The sequence below is a fragment of the Somniosus microcephalus genome, chromosome 1 (genome assembly GCF_052327205.1).
Source record: "Somniosus microcephalus isolate GS21.2 chromosome 1, FLI_Smic_1.0, whole genome shotgun sequence".
Lineage (NCBI taxonomy): Eukaryota > Metazoa > Chordata > Chondrichthyes > Squaliformes > Somniosidae > Somniosus > Somniosus microcephalus.
In genome coordinates this window covers 255695619-255717412 of record NC_140987.1, presented here as the reverse complement: position 1 = coordinate 255717412, position 21794 = coordinate 255695619, and the positions used below count along the sequence as shown (strand labels likewise).

Sequence of the window (21794 nt, the reverse complement as noted above, 5' to 3'; positions counted from 1 at the left end):
ATTGCTCCTCATCTCAGTCGTAAATGGCCGACCCCTTATCCTGAGACTATGCCCCCTAGTTCTAGACTCTCCAGCCTGGGGAAACAGCCTCTCAGCATCTACCCTGTCAATCCCCCTCAGAATCTTGTATGTTTCAATGAGATCACCTCTCATTCTTCTAAACTCTGGAGAGTATAGGCCCATTCTACACAATCTCTCATCATAGGACAGCCCTCTCATCCCAGGAATCAATCGAATGAACCTTCATTGCATAAATGTATTATTTACTTACTTTCTTTGCATAATTTATTCAAATTTGAACAATGGGTTTACTTGTCCATCACTTTCTCAGTCACTGCATTTATGGCAAACTTCTTTTAAAAACACATTTTGATCATTCCCAATGTACAGTTGGTTTAACATTTCTGACACTCACTGGAAGTAAATGTTTCTAACACACCAGCATATATTTACATCAATTTTATTTTTTATTTTTTTTAAAAGGATGTTCCTCAACTGAATTGACCTGCAGAACTAAAGCAAGGTGCCCATTCTCAAAGCCACAATTTGGAAATTCGCTTGCTGCAGTTATAATATTCCGATCACCAATAAAGCACAGAGCCAGTAATTAAATCGACACGAGAACAAGTTACACGATGCTAAAATGACCACTGACTGCTTCTGTCCCACATTTATGTTGGCATTTGGCACCAGTCTCTCTCCAAATCTGTTGGAGATCGGGCAGAAATTCAGGCACCATGCCATGGAAACTGCTGCGGAGCTAATTTTGTGCATCGTCAAGGTCAAGTTATTACACTAACACACTGAACTCAGTCCATTTAATGGTCCAGAACAGGTTGTAACAATTTAGTGGCAGATAAATCTTGGGTCTGCATGTTCATCAGTTGTCTGATGGTTGGGCCATTTGTGTTCGGAAGTCTTATTGAAGACAGATGAACCATACGACAGTTGCACTCTTATCAAGTTTAAAGAAACAATTTGCACTCATACAGCACCTTATCACATGCTCAGAATGTCCTAAAGAACTTCACATCTAGCAAATTATTTCTGAAATGCAGTCACTGTTGATATCTAGGCAAATGTAGCACATGGAAGAGTATGAACAAACAGTAAATAATAAACCAAGCACTTTGTAATGGAGGTGACAGCCGTCTTATGTAAAGCTATGGGGGGATATTAAAAGAACACTTTTCAACGGTGACTATACATTACACGTAATTAATTGGCTGTGAAATGCTTTGAGATGTCCTGAGGATGTGACTATCAGTTTTTGTCTGATAATGCTCCTGTGAAACAGCTTGGGACGTTTTATTACGTTAAAGGTGCAATATAAATGCAAGTTGTTTTTGTTGCTGTTGTTGACAGGTGCTATATAAAGACAATTTCTTTCTTTAAAATTAGAAAAGAACAGGTGATCCCAGTGGATTATCCTCTTTGCCTGCAACTATGTGCAATGGGAATTCGAGGTTTTTGATTATCCTATTTTTAATCTGGCCGGTATGATGGCATAGAATACATCAGGGTGGATAATGAAGAAAGCCACTAACCTACACTTACAGGTGGAGAAGATAATGAACAAAGTCACTGCTCTACATTTTCACAGAAATATAGACAGAATTGTAGAATACAATCCACAAACACTAGTAAAAATTCTGTAATGAAAATTAAATGTGATTATTTATCTGCAGTAAACCAGGGGCCCTAATGATAAGGGTAACTATGCCATCTAGTGGTTATAATTGATGCATCAGAACTGTTATATCACTGAGTGATCAGGCTCGCTGTATTACAAAGTATTTACAGCACAGGAACAAGCCATTCAGTGTTGCCGGTGTTTATGCTCCACACGAGCCTCCTGCCACCCCCTCTTCATCTAACCCCATCAATGTATTCTTCTATTCCTTTCTCCCTCATGTGTTTATCCAGCTTCCCCTTAAATGTATCTATGCTAGTCACCTCAGCCACTCCTTGTGGTAGTGGGTTACACATTCTAACCAATCTCTGGGTAAAGAAGTTTCTCCTGAATTCCCTATTGGATTTATTAGTGACTATCTTATATTTATGGCCCCTAGTTCTGGTCTCGCCCGCAAGTAGAAACATCTTCTCTACGTCAACCCTATCAAACCCTTTCATAATCTTGAAGGCCTGTATCAGGTCACCCCTCAGCCTTCTCTTTTCTAGAGAAGTACTTCAGCTACTGTACTTCAGTAACTATAGACGGCTTCTCCACTCAAGTGTTTCTATCAAAGCTCTCAGGCCTATTCGGATCGGTGTCAAATTTTTTAAATCTTAAAATACTCCTGTGCAGTGCCTTGGAACGTTTGACTACGTTAAAGGGGCTATATAAATACAAGTTGTTGTTGTTATCATTCTATGATCCATGCATCCCTCTCCCATTTACCTTAGCTGGCTTCACCACTCCGATCAAGGCCCAGTGGTGCTGAGAAAACTACAAACCCCTGCATTGATGTTGGTGTCAGCGGGGCGTTTGTGGCACTGGTTCTCAAAGCGGAGATCCACTAAGGCTGGTTAAACAAAAACAGGGCTTGCCGGATGGCACTCTCAATGGCTCAAAAACCCAGACACCATTATAAAACCATCCTAAAAAGGACTCCAGCTTCACACATTTAGTTGTGAGTGGGACCCAATGGCAGCTTCGAGAGGCTCCCGCAAAGTCTATGCTTATCAAGGTGTGAGAGCGTAATGCTGAGAAATTGACCACTTCCCATTTCATGAGCCCAGTGTGGATTTCAAGCAATCCCAGGTCAGGTATAGCCCACTAAAGTGGTGGAGTTGCACCTACAGGAGTGGACCTTTGTGCAAGGTTTCCTGCCCACCTTGCTGAAATTTACCTTGAGCTGCCTGCTTGGCAGACACGGGTCGCATAGCCGATCTCAGTCGATTCAAATACAGGACATTTCTCAGTAAATCTGTAGTGATGACATCTCAATTATTAGACACTAATCTATGAAAATCAGACAGGGTACAGGAAACTTTGTGTTATCCAGAGGCTAACTGTCCGGAATGCTCGAGCCACCGGCAAAAATCAGGAGCCGTTTTCGTTAGGTTTTTTTTCTTCTCGTTGCTTTTTTCCTCAAGTCAAGCTCTGCAAGGTCTGCTGAAGCTGTTGCTAAGCTAGAGGCTACAGAGACACTTGGGACTGTTTAGAAGCTGTACAGGGTTTGTTGACAGATACGGAGCTCAAAAGCTTCCGTATCTTTCAACATTAGCGCTGGAGTGTCCGGCAGTTTTGAGGGAACGGCAACAGCTCGGTCCCGTCGGTGCCAGATAGCACAAAGTTTCCTGTACTTCATCCTAATTGTATTCCAGAGTCCTCTGAAAATTGCTTGTGGGTGGGCATCAGGTGAGAGCATAATTGGGCTTGACTGTGATGCCCTACATAGTCAAATAGCCTGCCAACACTCAAATTAATCGTCCCTGAACTTTCCTATTAGAATATAATTGTATTCCCTTCCTGGAATCATATTATTCCCCATTTAATTACACTCCCCAAAGGCACTGGTAAGTTGCTTCTCCACAGGAAGGTCACATTACAGAATGGAGTGCATTAAAAAGTTTCTCCAATGCAATTTTTAAGTATAAACTAGTAGCTACTATAAACAAAATACTTCATCGTGAATAGAAGAAACAGTCTAAAATGAAATAATATTCACTAATGTGTTAGTGTCAGCTCTGGCTCAATGGGTAGCACTCCCTCCCGAGTCAGAAGGTCGTGGGTTCAAGTCCCACTGCAGAGACTCGAGCACAAAAATCTAGGCCGACAGTCAAGTGCAGTGCTGAGGGAGTGCTGCACTGTTGGAGGTACTGTCTTTGAGATGAGATGTTAAACCGAGGCCCTGTCTGCTCTATGGCACTATTTCGAAGAAGAGCAGGGGCGTTCTCCCTGATGTGCTGGCCAATATTTATCCCTCAATCAACATAACAAAAACAGATTATCTGGTTATCACATGGCTGCTTGTAGGAGCTGTGAGCAAATTGGCTGCCACGTTTCCTACATTACAACAGTGACAACACTTCTGGCTGTAAAGCACTTTGGGATGTCCTGAGGTCGTGAAAGGAACGGTGGCATAGTGGTTAGCACTGTTGCCTCACAGCGCCAGGGACCCGGGTTCGAATCCGGCCTCGGGTGACTGTCTGTGTGGAGTTTGCACATTCTCCCCGTGTTTGCGTGGGTTTCCTCCGGGTGCTCTGGTTTCCTCCCACAGTCCAAAGATGTGCGGGTTAGGTTGATTGGCTATGATAAATTGACCCTTAGTGTTAGGGGGGGATTAAATACGTGGGGTTACGGGGATAGGGTGGGATATGTGTTGGTGTAGGGATTACGGGGATCGGGTGGGATATGTGTCGGTGCAGACTCGATGGGCCGAAATGGCCTCTATCTGCACTGTGGGGTTTCTGTGATTCTGTGATCTGTGATAAATGTAAATGTTTCTTTCTTTCATGATGATTTAACCAGGCAGTGATATAACAGAACATAAACTGCAGTATGTTATTAAGGCAGTAATTATAGAAGTGATTTATCAAAAGTCACCTCAACCCAGCAATGTATTATTTCCTGAAAACAAAACACTCTCCAATGTGCCTCATTTATTGTAAGTAGACATAAGTGGAAAGGTTTTTTTTTGGAAAGGCAGAGGGAAAAAAAGCCAGTTTTCTTCTATTTCCAACAACAACAACATGCATTTATATCGTACTTTTAACATAGAAAAATGTCCCACGGCTCTTCACAAGGGTGGAATGAGACAAAAATGGATGCCAAGCCAAAGAAAAATGTTTTGGGAGTGGTGAACAAAAGCACGATCAAAGCAAGTTTCTGTTCACTCCAGAGCAATTTAAAAAAAACACAGCAAGAGCTGTAAATGCACAGAACATGAGGTTGGCTCTTGCACCTTGGCCACAAGCAATGCAAATTCAAATGCAAATTAGGTAGATATCGTTCAGAAAATAATACATTGGGATACAATACATGAATAATTTGAGACATGACGTGTGGTGAGTGTAACATGTTTGGGAGGGTCTGTTGTAGACTAATTGATAGCCACAATTAGTCAACTACTCTGTTATTATATCACACCACTACCAGGATGGTAGAAGATGAACTAGATGGACCCTGGTCCCCTTTCGTCTGGCGATTTCTATGTCTTTGTGTAGTATCAGGTTTCACAATAGCACAGGCATACACTGTCTTATTTAGGATTTTCTTTGGCCTAAAGTTCTTTTAAAATAGTTTCCTAATATATTGACCATTATTGTGTAAGAGTGGATCTCGCTACCACAAGGGAGTAGTTGAGACGAATAGCATAGATGCATTTAAGGGGATGCTGGATAAGCACACGATGGGAGAAAGGAATAGAAGGTTATGCTGATGGGGTTAGAGGAAGAGGGGTGGGAGGAGGCTCATGTAGAGCATGGGCCAGTTGGGCAGAATGGCCTTTTCTGTCCTGTACATTCTATGTAGGTACTTAAAACAATATTCTGAACCATATTTCTCCTCCATTCTCATCTCTGATTCAGAGCTGCTCTACGAAAGCTGTTCTACTTTCACTCACAGAAAAATAAAGGCCATAGGAAACGTCAAAAAAGCATGCTGTTATTTATACCATAGGGTGCAGAAACACCATCCACCTCCTTCAACTCTCCGAGTTTGCCCAGTGCATGGTTTCACTCTAACCTGTTCCAACACAAAGAGCACATCTACAGCAACGGCTTCTCCTCCTTCCCCCATAGTCACCTCCAGAGGATCCATACTCAAGGGATCAGCCATGGCACAGTGGGGAGCACTCTTGCCCGAGTCAGAAGTTGGGGGCTTAAGCCCCACTGCAGTGACTTGAGCACTTAATCTAGGTCAACACTTCAGTGCAGTACGGAGCACTCCACTGTCAGAGGTGCCGTCTTTTAGATGAGATGTTAAACCGAGGTCCCATCTGCCCTCTTGGGTGGGCATAAAAAAATCCAATAGCACCATTCAAAGAGGAGCCAGGAGTTCTCTGCAACGTTTATCCCTCAATTAATATCATCCAAAACAGATTATCAGGTAATTTCTCATTGCTACATGCAAACTGGCTGCCATATTTTCCTACATTACAACAGTGACGACACTGAAAATACTGATTGGCTGTGAAGTGCTTTGAAACGTCCAGAGATCATGAAAGGCACTATATAAATCCAAGTTCTTTCTTTCATTCAGACCCATCGTCCTCTTATACATTAGTTAAAACACAGCTTTCTGAATTTAGAACATTCACGAGATATAATTGCTTTTAAATGATCACAATGCCTTCAATGTCCTGATCTAGTTACAAAAGTACTGACAAAACAAACCTTCAGAAGATTTTTAAATTACAGACAAAACTGAATTTAGAGATTTACCAGGAACACTCTCACATGGTCACTGAGCTACCACTCAATGCAATTAAAGGAAAGCCCAAAATCAACAGCAGCAGGGTCCTGGTAAACTAAAGTGCTTGCGCTGCATGATGGGTGCTGGGATTGTGTACCAGGTGGGAAGTTATTCTTTCACAAAAATACACAAGACTTAAATAAGCTTTAAGCTGCAAATGATTACAGTTTAAAAACAGTGATTGCAGGAAACAGGCAGCAGACCCATCAGGATCTGAAAGACAGCTTAATGTTTAAGTGAGACCCTACCACAGAACAGTCCTGAGGAAGCTCAACCAGAAACGTTAACCAGTTTTTTTTTTTTAAAGATACCATTAAACCTGCTGTGTATTTCCTGCGTTACTTCAGATTTCCAGTATTCATTTTTTTTCTACATTGACTCAGAAGAGGTGATGTGCAGAGCCAGAAAAGAAACCTGGGAATGGTTCAAAGTTAGAATGGAGGAGCATTCCCTCCACGACACCCTTGTCCACTCTTCAATCACCCTCAACACCCCCTTCCCGTCCCACGACACCTTCCTGTGTAACCGCAGGAGATGCAACACCTGCCGTTTTACATACTCCCTTCCCACCGTCCAGGTACCCAAACACTCCTTCCAGGTGCAAGAGCAATTTACTTGTACTTATTTCAATTTAGTATACTGTATTCACTGCTCACAACGCAGTCTCCTCTGCGTTGGGGAGACCAAACACAGATTGGGTGATTGCTTTGCGGAACACCTCAATTTTGTCCGCTAGCATGACACTGAGCTTCCGGCCGCTTGTCATTTTAATTTTCCGCCCCACTCACACTGTGACCATGGCGTAGTACAATGTTCTAAGGAAGTTCGAGGAACAGCACCTCATCTTTCAATTAGGCACTTTACAGCCTTCCGGACTCAACACTGAGTTTAACAATTTCAGATCATAACCATTGCTCCCATTTTTTTCGGACAGCAGTTGCTGGTAACAATTCTGCTTTTGTTATTTTCATCTCCTCTAGACCCATCTTTTGTTTATTTTATGGTCGTGTTTATTTGCAATACCAGATTTCTGATTGGTGTGTCTTGTCCTCCAAGGGGACCAAACAGTTTGTTTGGGTCCTGTCACACCACAACCAGCCAAGCCAACTGTGCGTATTACCAGATCGCGAAAATAGAAAACCCAACATCCAGTCGTATTCTTATATCCCATCTGCATGTAGATTGCAGAAATTGCACCATAGATGCATTCATCAGCCTTTTAATTTTCCTGTCCTATTGTGCACTTAAATAGGTACGGGTGAGCTTATGATGTACTGCGTATTTTGTTCAGTAAGTTGCTTGTGGCAGTCAATGGAAAAAGAATATATTAATGTTGTATTGGAAATTTTGATAGAAGGACCAATGTCTTTATGATTTTGACATTTACAGCTTGTAGGGAGGGGCAAATATGAAGCAACTATCAATTGATGAGAAAAGTGTTAATTGTGATGTAAACTCCAACTACAAAAGCTTTTATTTTCTTGCTTTTATGTATTTGCTTCAAGGATTGGAATTGTACATTGATATAAAAAAGATTGCTCTGCTTTAAATTTTTGTTGCACGAAATTTAATTTTAGCAATAAATTTTGCATATAAAAAAAAGTTTGTCTGGAATGTATAATTAGATCCTGCCTGCCAGAGAGTAATCAAGATCTTTGCAGTGTAATGTGATCCATTCATTGTGACAGCCAGGCTCCAAAGCTCACAGTGCTAACACTACTGCCTTCGGAGGATAGGGCTCATCCTCCCAGCCTAGGAGCGCTCACACTGCTGAGTTCAGATAGGAAGGGGTGAGGCCATGGAGGGATTTAAACATGAGGATGAGAATTTTTAAATCAAGGTGTTGGTGGACAATTTTCTAATTTTTTTTGGGTGCAGTCCCTTTAACGGACTGCGCCATCCATTCAAAATTTTGCGTGCACGCAAAATCTCCCATTCAAAATCTGGTAAGCAGCCTGCGTGGGACCTCCAGACAGCTGCACAGCCATGTAGCTTATCGGGAACGTTGTTGGTGGACCATGAGCCAATGTAGGTCAACGAGCACAGGGGTGAAGGGTTAACAGGACTTGCTGCATGTTATGATATTTGCAGCGGAGTTTTGGATGAGCTCTAGTTCATTGAGGGTGTATAATGGGAGGCTGGCCAGGAGAACATTGGAATAGTTGAGTCTGGCAAATAACACATATAAATGTAATATTATGCATGTTGTAGAACCAACACAGAATATGCTCTCGTTTTTAAAAATTCATTTATTTATTGCCCATCCATGGTTGCCCTCGAGGATGGTAGTGAGCTGTTGTCTTGAACCGCTGCAGTCTTTGGGGGGGGGGGGGGGGGGGGCGGTGGAAGGAGGAGAACGAGAATGAAGAGCAGGTGTGGGGTGGGGTGGAATTACGTAATCCAGGCGGGAGAACGTGATCTATCTTCCTATCTGGATCACATTATTGCTCTCATACTCTCCCCCCTCCCTTTAGACCCCTCCCACCCACCGCCCCCCCTCATCTTCTCCACAGAGCCAAGGACCGTTTGGCACTGCGCATGAGCGACTGGATCGAGTCCTCATGCGCAGTACCAAACGGGGTGCATGCGCAGAGGGATCAGAACACCATGGAAATAATGTGTTGTTTTATTGTCCCATTACCACAGCCTTATTATTTAATCACTCCTGCCTTTCACCCAATCACAGACCTTCCTTTTTGAGAAGGCAGTAAGTACAGTCCCTTTGAGATTAATGTGGCTGTAAAATGGAACCACCTGGCAATGGAAGATCAGAACTAAGTCAGCCTAGTGGCTGGGTAAACTGATACCTGAACCAGGTAGTACTGCAAGGCCCTGATGAATAACTTGCCAGTCTAGCTCCTTAATGGATTCTGGATAGGTAGACCCATCATCGGGCTTTTTAATGCTGGCATTTGTTTAGCTCGACGCAGCACTGATGGGTGTACGATTCTGTTGCCAGAATATAAGAGAGGTGGCCAGTTTATGGGCACAACACACTCTCTCTCTCGTTTCCCCTGATCCAATCAGCCATGTCTCAGTGGGTAGCACTCTAGAGTCGGAAGGTTGTGAGTTCAAGTCTCACTCCAGAGACTTCCGCACAAAAAATCCAGGCTGACACTCAGTGCAGTACTGAGGGAGCGCTGCACTGTCTTTTGGAGATGTTAAACCGAGGCACCTGTCTGCTCTCTCGGGTGGGCATAAAAAATCCCATGGCACTATATCAAGAGGAGCAGGGGAGATATCGCTGGTGTCCTGGCCAATATTTAGCCCTTAATCAACTTCACTAAAAACAGATGATCTGGTCATATCACATTGCTGTTTATGGGACCTTGCTGTGTGCAATTTGGCTGCTGTGTTTCCTACATCAGTGACTACACGTCAAAAATAATTCATTGGCTGTAAAGTGCTTTGGGGCGTTCTGAGGTCGTGAAAGGCGCTATATAAATGCAAGTATTTCTTGCTTTTTCTTAATTAGCAATTTTGAACCACATACTGGGGCTGGGATTCTTCCTTCTCAGCCCCATAAAAAGGAACTTGCATTTATATGGCGCCCTTAACATGGTAACCCTGTCGGTCAGTGTGGTAAAGGGGTCCTGGCTGGACAAGCAGCGGAAGGCTATATGTGCTGTACATGTGTAGCTCGGTGTATATTTTGCCTGATAATCGCAGCTGTGAAGGGCCTTGGGACGGTTTACTGTGTTAAAGGCGCTGTATAAATAAATGCAAGTTGATGAAAAACAACATCCAGTCGGTCAACGGCTGAGCCCCGGCTGGCGGCGGGGCAAGGCCCCGAGTCAGAAGAAGAACAGACGGCTCCCCATCCGCTCGCTCAGACGGGTTACCACTCACACCGGCACGGGGAAGCGGCGGCCCGGACACAACGATCACTCTATTCGTCTTCAGTGAGGACAAAAAGCCGCCGCGGCCTTCACCTCACAAAAGCCAGCGCTGCCTTGCGTTAACTCACAGGAAGTTATCCATTTTGATCCTGACGATGGCTCCTTCCACGAACTGCTGGCCGGTCCCCTCCTGTGAGGCCTGCCGGCTTGCCGACGCTCTTTTACTGCTCGATTCCCGCTGGCCCGACGACTTTCGCTTCGCCGCCGCCATCTTGACGGTTGCTAAGCTCTTTCCCGCCCAAACATTAGGCACTACGTCGGCGCGCCTCCTCCTCTGCCCCGCCCATGCGTGCGAGAAGTCGCGCTAGGCGTGCACGTCCATGAGTTCCTCCTCCGGCACGCTTCGTCCGTGTACGTCACAATCGAAAGAAGGCACTGCGCGCGCGCACCTGTTGGGCTGACCATGAGTCTGGTTGAGCTTTGGGAATATAATAGTGATGTTGCATCCTTTAAATATATCTATTTTATAAAAAGTCTAGACTTGGCAGGAAAATTATTTATTCAGTACTTTGCATTTTATCTGAGGTGTGGGCTCAGTTTGGGGATAGCGCTCTCTCGCACTTTGAGTCAGAAGGTTGTGGACTCGTAATTCAGACTTTCATTCCCAGTGCAGTACTGAGGGCCTGCCGCACTGTCGGAGGGGCAATACTGAGGGTGCACTGTCGGAGGGGCAGTACTGAGGGTGCGCCGCACTGTCGGAGGGGCAATACTGAGGGAGCGCCGCACTGTTGGAGGGGCAATACCGAGGGAGCACCGCACTGTCGGAGGGGCAATACTGAGGGTGCACTGTCGGAGGGGCAGTACTGAGGGTGCGCCGCACTGTTGGAGGGGCAATACCGAGGGAGCACCGCACTGTCGGAGGGGCAATACCGAGGGAGCGCTGCAATGTCGGAGGGGCAATACTGAGGGAGGGCCGCACTGTCGGAGGGGCAATACTGAGGGAGCGCCGCACTGTCGGAGAGGCAATACTGAGGGAGTGCCGCACTGTCGGAGGGGCAATACTGAGGGAGCGACGCACTGTCGGAGGGGCAATACTGAGGGAGCGCCGCACTGTCGGAGGGGCAATACTGAGGGAGTGCCGCACTGTCAGAGGGGCAATACTGAGGGTGCACTGTCGGAGGGGCAGGACTGAGGGTGCGCTGCACTGTCGGAGGGGCAGTACTGAGGGAGCGCCGCACTGTCGGAGGGGTAATACTGAGGGAGCGCCGCACTGTTGGAGGGGCAATACCGAGGGAGCACCGCACTGTCGGAGGAGCAATACCGAGGGAGCGCTGCAATGTCGGAGGGGCAATACTGAGGGAGGGCCGCACTGTCGGAGGGGCAATACTGAGGGAGCGACGCACTGTCGGAGGGGCAATACTGAGGGAGCGCTGCACTGTCGGAGGGGTAATACTGAGGGAGCGCTGCTCTGTCGGAGGGGCAATACTGAGGGAGCACCGCACTGTTGGAGAGGCAGTACGGGGAGGGCTGCACTGTTTTTTATTCGTTTATGCAATGTGGGCGTCGCTGGCAAGGCCAGCATTTATTGCCCACCCTAATTGCCCTTGAGAAAGTGGTGGTGAGCTGCTTTCTTGAACTGCTGCAGTCTGCGTGGTGAAGGTACTCCCACAGTGCTGTTCCTCTTTTGATCCCCACAGTGCTGTTAGGCAGGGAGTTCTGGATTTTGACCCGACGATGAAGGATCGGCGATATACTTCTAAGTCAGGATGGTGTGTGACTTGGAGGGGAACTTGGATGTGGTGGTGTTCCCATGCACCTGCTGGCCTTGTCCTTCCAGGTGGAAGAGGTTGTGGGTTTGGGAGAAGCCTTGGCGAGTTGCTGCAGTGTATCTTGTAGATGGTGCACACTGCAGCCACGGTACGCCGGTGGTGGGGGGAGTGAATGTTTAAGGTGGTGGATGGGGTGCCAATCAAGTGGGCTGTTTTATCCTGGATGGTGTCAAGCTTCTTGAGTGTTGTTGGAGCTGCACTCTCCAGGCAAGTGGAGAGTATTCCATCACGCTCCTTCTGCCTTGTAGATGGTGGAATGTCTTTGGGGAGTCATGAGGTGAGACACTCGCCAGAGAATACCTAGTCTCTGACCTGCTCTTTTTGCCACAGTATTTATGTGGCTGGTCCAGTTAAGTTTCTGGTCAATGGTGACCCCCAGGATGTTGATGGTGGGGGATTAGGTGATGGTAATGCCGTTGAATGTCATTGGGAGGTGGATAGACTCGCTTGTTGGAGATAGTCATTCCCTGGCACTTCTGTGGTGCAAATATTACCTGCCACTTATCAGCCCAAGCCTGAACGTTGTCCAGGTCTTGTTGCATGTGGGCATGGACTGCTTCATTATCTGAGCAGTTGTGAATGGCACTGAACACTGTGCAGTCATCAGCGAACATCCCCATTTCTGACCTTATGTTGGAGGGAAGGACATTGATGAAGCAACTGAAGATGGTTGCGCCTAGGACACTGCCCTGAGGAACTCCTGCAGCGATGTCCTGGGGCTGTGATGATTGACCTTCAACCACCACAACCATCTTCCTTTGTGCTAGATATGACTCCAGCCAGTGGAGCGTTTTCCCCCCGATTCCCATTTACTTCAATTTTACTAGGGCTCCTTGATGCCACACTCGGTCAAATGCTGCCTTGATGTCAAGGACAGTCATTCTTGTGAAGGAATATGCCATATAACCTATTTAGAAAAATACACTATCTTACAAAAGAATTCTGGCTTTATTGAAACAGGACAAGTTGTTGACCCTGAATAAATAACCTTATTGAAACAGAAGGTGCATGGCTCCGAGTAGCTGACTTTTGGGAACAAAAACAATGGTCCACCCTGGATAAGGTGTTTTAATTTAAACTTCGTAACGATGGCACATAAGATAAGGAACATCTGCCCTCGTAAAGATGACATAAAATAAGGGATACCTGCCCTTCACACTGTTTTATATGGTTAACCCAGAACACCTGGAGATGTGACAAGATTCTGGAATATTACAAGCTGATGTAGCAGTAAAGAATTGCAGAGGTCAGCAGAAAGATGAATAGGGATAATTAACTTGGGTCAGCAGAAACCTTAAAGGAAATACAACTGTAAAAGGGTATAAATATTGAAGTCTCAAATGGGATATCAGAGTCGCTTTAATCGGGCAAAGCGATTCTCGGCTACAGAGGCGGCTCTGTGGTCTTTGTAATGTATGTAATGTATATATACCTTAAGGGAGAGAACTACTTTTTACAGCTCCTGTATACTGTAGTACCGGCAGTGACCACACCTGTATATAAACCCTGAGTAGTGATCTGTACAGTGGTTCTAGAGTAACCCTCATTCAGTAAACACCTGTTGAATCGTTCCCTGCAGTCTGTTCTCTGATTATTGAAGGACACAACATTAAGATACACGGACATAACATTGGCGACGAGGCAGATTTGAACCTACCTGCAACTCTGCATCACCTCCCAGGGATTCGCTCCTGGAGAACAGTGGAAGAAGGTCGAGTCCAGAAGCATGGGCGTCGACCAGGGGCAACCGCCCAGTCATCCAGCGAAGATTTGAGCATTGCAGGGGAGGCTGTCGAGAGCCAGGCTTGGCTTTCCAGTCATGGTGGTCCAGCGAAACGGGCTGGCAACAGGTACTGCGCAGACCCTTCCCGGACAGCGGCGGGCTAGAGTCCGACCGAGCGGCACAGGGCGCAGCCGGTGTTCAGGATCGAGCGGCGTCAACGGGGGAGAGAGACGAGAGAGAGCAGAGCGCAGCCGGTGTTCAAGGGCCGAGCAGCGTTGATGGGGGAGAGAGAGAGGGCAGGGCGCACAGGGCGCAGCCAGTGTTCAGGACCGAGCGGCGTCAACGGGGGAGAGAGACGAGAGAGAGCAGAGCGCAGCTGGTGTTCAAGGGCCGAGCAGCGTCAACGGGGGAGAGAGGCGCGCAGGAAAACGCGAGGCGCTGCCATTGCCACGAGGACCGCAGAGAGCGGCGTTAGCAGCAGCGCACGAGCAGCGCACGAAACCCACAGGGCGTCGCCATTTGCCACGAGGACCGCCGAGAGCGGCGTTGGCAGCAGCGCGGGAGACGCCATTTTAAGCCAGTCTAACCATACCCAAAAATGCCGAAGAGTGGCAGTATCACAGCGTTCGACAATGAAGTCGAAGATTGGACGACATATGTCGAACGCATAGAAGTATACTGCAAGGCGAATGAAGTGCCAGATGACAAGAAAGCACTGGTATTGTTGAATTCAATGGGTGCAAAAACGTATGGCTTACTACGAAACCTAGTAACCCCAGAGAAGCCAGTAGAAAAGGATTTTGAAAACATAGTGTCAATCCTACAGGACCACTTAAACCCCACACCGCTGCTGATAGCAGAAAGATTTAAGTTTCACAAAAGGAACCAGCATAAAGATGAAAGTAATGCTGAGTATTTAACGGAACTGCGCAAGCTATCGAAACACTGCCAGTTTGGAACGGGACTAGCAGATACTTTAAGGGACAAGTTTGTGTGTGGGCTTCAAAGTGAAGGAACCCAGAAACGGCTTCTATCAGAAAAGGATCTTACGCTGGACAAGGCTTTCAGCATTGCAGTATCACACGAAGCAGCAGCACGGGGCGCTGCAAAGATACAACGGCGACCGCAAGAATATGGCACAAATGGAATGTCATACGGAACAGTGAAGTGCTATCGCTGCGGCAGAACAACACACGACCATAATCATTGCTGGTTCAAGGACAAAGTGTGCAGACAGTGTGGAAAAGTAGGACACATAGCAAGAGTCTGCAGGTCGGGAAAGAAAACCAGCAGCAAGAAATCTCCACAGGAGAAGTACAAGAAGGTACATAAGGTGACGGAGAGTAGTTCAGACGAACAGAAGAGTGATACAGACTCTGGAAGCAAGGAGCTGGGCTGTCTGAAACTACATAATGTGATCAAAACGGAGGATCACCAAACTATCTGGGTCACGCTCAAGATAGCAGGAGTCCAAGTGAAAATGGAATGGGACACAGGATCAGCCCAAATAGTCATAAACCGAAGGGACTACAAGCGGCTATTCTCACATATACCCTTGAGAGATACAAAGATTGTCTTGAAGACGTACACGGGGCAAAAAGTCTACCCCAAAGGAAAAATAAGGGTGAACGTTATATATAACGGCAAGGAAACACCAAAAATGGACCTATATGTATTGCCAGATGGAGGACCACCACTACTAGGACGTGAATGGATCCGGAAGATACAGCTAGATTGGCATTCCATACAGGCACTGACTGTGGCTGACAAAAAGGATGACGACGTCACACCTGGGCGACTGTCAAAGATCCTAACTGACGCGAAAGAAGTGTTCCAGCAAGGACTCGGAACACTAAAAGGCATGACAGCGATGATTAAAATTGAAGAAAACGCAAGCCCAAAATTTTTTAAGGCCAGAAGGTACCTTATGCGATCCACCCAGCCGTCGAAGCAGCGCTGGAGAGTCTGGAACATTCAGGTGTACTGCCCAAGGTAGACTGGAGCAAGTGGGCTACACCCATCGTCCCTGTGATGAAAAAGTCATTGAGCAGCACGCCTGGGGAACCAAGGAAGGTTCGCATCTGTGGGGACTTTAAGGTAACAGTGAACCCGGTCCTTCACACCGTACAATATCCACTTCCGCGAATTGAAGATATTTTCGCCTCGCTATCTGGAGGGAAACGCTTCATTAAGATTGATCTGGCCCAGGCGTATCTGCAAATGGAGGTAGAAGAAGCATCAAAAAAATACCTCACAATCAACACCCATAAAGGTATCTACCAATACAACCAGCTGGTATTCTGGGTAGCATCAGCTCCGGCTATTTGGCAGAGGGCAATGGAACAAGTCCTGCAAGGGATCCCAGGGACCCAGTGTTATTTGGACGACATCCTGGTCACGGGCGAAAATGACAGTGATCACCTTGCCAACCTGGAGCAGGTGCTCACTAGATTGCAGGAATATGGGCTCTGAGCTAACCGCCCCAAATGCGAGTTTTTTAGAAAACAGATCTCGTATTGTGGCCACGTTATCGATAAAGAGGGGTTACATAAGTCCCTAGAGAAGATTGAGGCAGTAGTCAAGGCTCCAGCACCGGAAAATGTGTCACAACTGAGGTCGTTCCTCGGGCTGGTAAACTACTACCATAAGTTCTTGCCAAATTTGTCTACAATACTACACCCACTGAACACTCTACTGCAAACTGGGGTGCCATGGAAGTGGAGTGATGAATGTAGACGAGCTTTCCAGAAGAGCAAAACACTAATCACATCGAAAGAGGTATTGGCCCATTACAACCCGGCATTACCAATTCGGTTGGCATGTGATGCGTCACCCTACGGCATTGGAGCGGTGCTGTCGCACAAATTCTCGGACGGCTCAGAGAGGCCAATAACCTTTGCGTCACGATCACTAACCTCAGCCGAGCGTAACTACGCCCAGATTGACAGGGAGGCCCTCAGCCTAGTGTGGGGAGTGAAAAAGTTCAATCACTATCTGCACGGGCAGAAGTTCACCTTGCTGACTGACCACCAACCACTTGTCTCCATCTTTAATCCAAAGAAGGGCGTTCCGGTGATGACTGCACAACGGCTACAAAGATGGTCCCTTTTTCTAGGGGCGCACCAATATGAAATCGAGTATAAGGGCACGAAACAGCATGGAAACGCTGATGGGCTATCACGCCTGCCACTGCCTACTGCGGAGGAAGCACCAGCAGTGGATCCTGTCGAAATATTTAATTCGACTATAATTGAATGCTTGCCAGTAACTAACGCTGGTATAGAGAAGGAGACCCAAAGTGACCCGACACTGTCTCGGGTATATGATTTGACGGTGAAGGGATGGCCAGCACATGGCGACTCACTGTTGCCAGCATTCTCATCCAGAAGAGAACAGCTGTCAGTATGCCAGGGGACCTTGATGTGTGGATCCCGAGTGGTAATTCCACCCAAGTTAAGGGAGAGAGTGCTCAATGAGCTTCACGAAGGTCATCTGGGAGGGGTGAAAATGAAAAGCCTTGCTAGGGCTTATGTGTGGTGGCCGGGGATCGATCAGCAAATCGAGGACCTGACAAAGAGCTGCTCAGGATGCCAGAAGGTCCAAAATGCACCACCACATGCCCCTCTACACCCATGGGAGTGGCCCTCATCTCCATGGCAACGGGTGCATATTGATTTTGCTGGTCCATTCATGGACTCAATGTTTTTAATAGCCGTGGATGCGCACTCGAAATGGCCTGAGGTGATCAAAATGTCCTCCACCACCACGGAGAAAACTATTGCAGTCCTACGGACCATTTTTGCCAGGAACGGCTTGCCAGAGCAGATTTGCTCTGATAACGGACCACAGTTTGTGTCCGAAGAGTTTCGAAGATTTATGAAAAGGAATGGGGTAAGGCATTACACATCCGCCCCGTATCATCCAGCCACAAATGGATTGGCTGAGAGGTTCGTACAAACCTTTAAAAAAGCAGTAAAGGCCATGTGCGATGACGACATTCCACTGCAGCATAAGGTGGACAATTTCCTGTTAGCCTACAGAAATGCGACACATGCAGTCACCAACCAGGCCCCGGCCATGATGTTCTTTAACCGAAGGTTGAGATCTCGTCTGGATTTGCTCAGACCAAATGTACGAAGAGATGTTGAGAGTAAGCAATTCCAGCACATCAATGAGTAGCCGACAAGGAGCTTCAATGTAGGGCAACCAGTCTTGGCCCGCGACTACCGAACAGAGAAATGGCAACCAGGAACGATATGCACACGGCAGGGGCCACTAATGTACACAGTGGATGTTGGGGAGAACATTGTGAGACGCCATGCTGACCAGATCCTAGAGTCACAGGAACGAGTCAACCCCATGTCTCGGCCATACGTACCTGGTGAGGAACCCGACGTACAGGTCGCATCTACCTCAGAAACAATAGCATTGGAAGCTGATGAATCAACTGACGACAGGGTGCTAGAATCGCCTCCGCACCAAGAGCGAGACACTCGGGAAAGGCGTTATCCAGAAAGAATCAGGAAGCCTCCCCAGAGACTGAATATATGAATGGACTATTTTCATATAACGTATATTAAAAATGTTAATTGTTAAATGAGTATTATGGTACTGTTAATCTAAAAGGGGAGGAATTGTAATGTATGTAATGTATATATACCTTAAGGGAGAGAACTACTTTTTACAGCTCCTGTATACTGTAGTACCGGCAGTGACCACACCTGTATATAAACCCTGAGTAGTGATCTGTAGAGTTAGTTCTAGAGTAACCCTCATTCAGTAAACACCTGTTGAATCGTTCCCTGCAGTCTGTTGTCTGATTATTGAAGGACACAACATTAAGATACACGGACATAACGGTCTTCAACTCTTTGTACCTCGGGGATCAAAGGTATTTTGATATTGATGGATTCTCTTAATAATAAGATTGTATTTTTTCCTTTTTAGAACTGTTAACGTTGCGATTGACTGATTCACCAACTGTAAATTGCATGTCAGTTCTTTAATAAATCTCTGTATATTTTTAGAATTGTCTCACATAAGTCTTCTGTATCAATAACTCGTGAACTCAATCTCTGTACACTTTTTGGTGAAGATTTACATAATTCTGAAGGAGTTCTCCAGACCCTCATAATATCCGGGACGTTACAGTCTAGCTAAACTTATTAAAAGTGCTATCTGGAGGACAGTAACATTCTCGGGTTGTTCCTTTCCTTTAGGGAGAAATAGCCCGGATCTTTAGACCCAATTAAGCGTCTTTAGGATTTGGCTACCTCAAAATTTAGTTGAAAGTAAACGTCTTAGAAATACGCTTGATCCAGGATAACCCCAAAGGGGCTAGGATTGGAAATATCCTTTCAGTCTCACCTCACCTCTGGAATTCAGCTCCTTTGTCCATGTTTGGACCAAGGCTGTAATGAGATCGGGAGCAGAGTGGTCTTGGCGGAACCCAAACTGGGCATCAGTGAGCAGTTATTGGTGAGTAAGTACCACTTGATAGTACTATCAATGTCACCTTCCATCACTTTGCTGATGATTGAGAGTAGACTGATGGGGCGGTAATTGGCCGGGTTGGATTTGTCCTGCTTTTTGTGGACAGGACATACCTGGGCAGTTTTCCACATTGTTGGATAGATGCCAGTGTTGTAGCTGTACTGGAACAGCTTGGCTAGAGGCGCGGCTAGTTCTGGAGCACAAGTCTTCAGCACGATAGCCGGGATGTTGTCGGGGCCCATAGTCTTTGCTGTATCCAGTGCGCTCAGCCGTTTCTTGATATCATGTGGAGTGAATTGAATTGGCTGAAGACTGGCTTCTGTGATGGTGGGGATCTCAGAAGTAGGCCGATATGGATCATCCACTTAGCACTTCTGGCTGAAGATGGTTGCAAATGCTTCAGCCTTGTCTTTTGCACTCATGTGCTGGGCTCCACCATCATTGAGGATGGGGCTTTTCATGGAGCCTCCTCCTCCCCTAAGTTGTTTAATGGTCCACCACCATTCACGACTGGATGTGGCAAGACTGCATCTGATCCATCGATTGTGGGATCACTTAGCCCTGTCTATAGCATGCTGCTTCCGCTTTTTAGCATGCAGGTAGTCCTGTGCTGCAGCTTCCCCAGGTTGGCACAGCATTTTTAGGTACGCCTGCTGCTACTCCTGGCATGCTCTTCTACACTCCTTATTGAACCAGGGATGGTCCCCTGGCTTGATGCTAATGGTAGAGTGAGGGATATGCCGGGCCATGAGGTTATAGATTGTGGTGGAATACAATTCTGTGGCTGCTGATGGCCCACAGCACCTCATGGATGCCCAGTTTTGATGCTAGATCTGTTCTGAATCTATCCCATTTAGCACGGTGGTAGTGCCACACAACATGATGGAGGGTGTCCTCAGTGTGAAGATGGAACTTCGTCTCCACAATGACTGTGCGGTGGTCACTGCTACCAATACTGTCATGGACAGATGCATCTGCGACAGGTAGATTGGTGAGGACGTGGTCAAGTAGGTTTCTCCCTCGTGTTGGTTCTCTCACCACCTGTCGCAGGCCCAGACTGGCAATTATGTCCTTCAGGACTCAGCCAGCTCGGTCAGTAGTGGTGCTACCGAGCCACTCTTGGTGATGGACATTGAATTCCCCCACCCAGAGTACATTCTGTGCCCTTGCTACTCTCAGTGCTTCTTCCGAGTGGGGTTCAACATGGAGGAGTACTGATTCATCAGCTGAGGGAGGGCGGTAGGTGGTAATCAGCAAGAGGTTTCCTTGCCCATGCTTGACCTGAAGCAATGAGACTTCAGGAGTCAATGTTGAGGACTCCCAGGGCCACTCCTTCCTGACTGTATACCACTGCCGGTGGGACAGGACATACCCAGGGATAGTGATGGAGGAGTCTGGGACATTGGCTGAAAGGTATGATTCTGTGAGTATGACTATGTCAGGCTGCTGCTTGACTAGTCTGTGGGACAGCTCCCCCAATTTTGGCACAAGTCCCCAGATGTTGGTGAGGAGGATTTTGTAGGGTTGACTGGGCTGGGTGTGCCATTGCTGTGTCCGTAGCCGGTGCCGAGGTCAATGCTGGGTAGTCCGCCTTATTATGTTTCGTAGTGGTTAGTTACAACTGAGTGGCTTGCTAGGCCATTTCATAGAGTCATAGAGTCATAGAGTTATACAGCACAGAAAGAGGCCCTTCGGCCCATCGCGTCCGCGCTGGCCATCAAGCCCTATCTAATCTAATCCCATTTTCCAGCATTTGGTCCGTAGCCTTGTATGCTATGGCATTTCAAGTGCTCATCCAAATGCTTCTTGAATGTTGTGAGGGTTCCTGCCTCTACCACCCTTTCAGGCAGTGAGTTCCAGATTCCAACCACCCTCTGGGTGAAAAAGTTTTTCCTCAAATCCCCTCTAAACCTCCTGCCCCTTACCTTGAATCTATGCCCCTTTGTTATTGACCCCTCTACTAAGGGGAAAAGTTCCTTTCTATCCACCCTATCTATGCCCCTCATAATTTTGTATACCTCAATCAGGTCCCCCCTCAGCCTTCTCTGCTCCAAGGAAAACAACCCCAGCCTGTCCAGTCTTTCTTCATAGCTGAAGCGCTCCAGCCCAGGTAACATCCTGGTAAATCTCCTCTGCACCCTCTCCAAAGCAATCACATCCTTCCTATAGTGTGGCGACCAGAACTGCACATAGTACTCCAGCTGTGGCCTTACCAGCGTTTTGTACAGCTCCATCATAACCTCCCTGCTCTTATATTCTATGCCTCAGCTAATGAAGGCAAGTATCCCATATGCCTTTTTAACCATCTTATCCACCTGTTCTGCTGCCTTCAGGGATCTATGTACATGCACACCAAGGTCCCTCTGATCCTCTGTCTTTCCTAGGGTCTTACCATTCATTGTGTATTCCCTTGCCTTGTTAGTCCGTCCAAAATGCATCACCTCACACTTTTCAGGGTTAAATTCCATTTGCCACTGTTCCGCCCATCT

At 46.8% G+C, this 21794-nt stretch overlaps 1 protein-coding gene across 1 annotated transcript in view; it reads right to left on the bottom strand.

Moving 5' to 3' along the window:
* The window catches only part of smc5 (structural maintenance of chromosomes 5), a 104539-nt gene extending 93921 nt beyond the window's left edge, over positions 1 to 10618 (bottom strand). The window contains 1 exon segment of the mRNA XM_085992358.1: positions 10389 to 10618. Within this exon segment, the coding sequence (XP_085848484.1) occupies positions 10389 to 10531 (143 nt within the window). The 5' untranslated portion in view covers positions 10532 to 10618.
* Positions 10619 to 21794: the final 11176 nt, after the last annotated feature.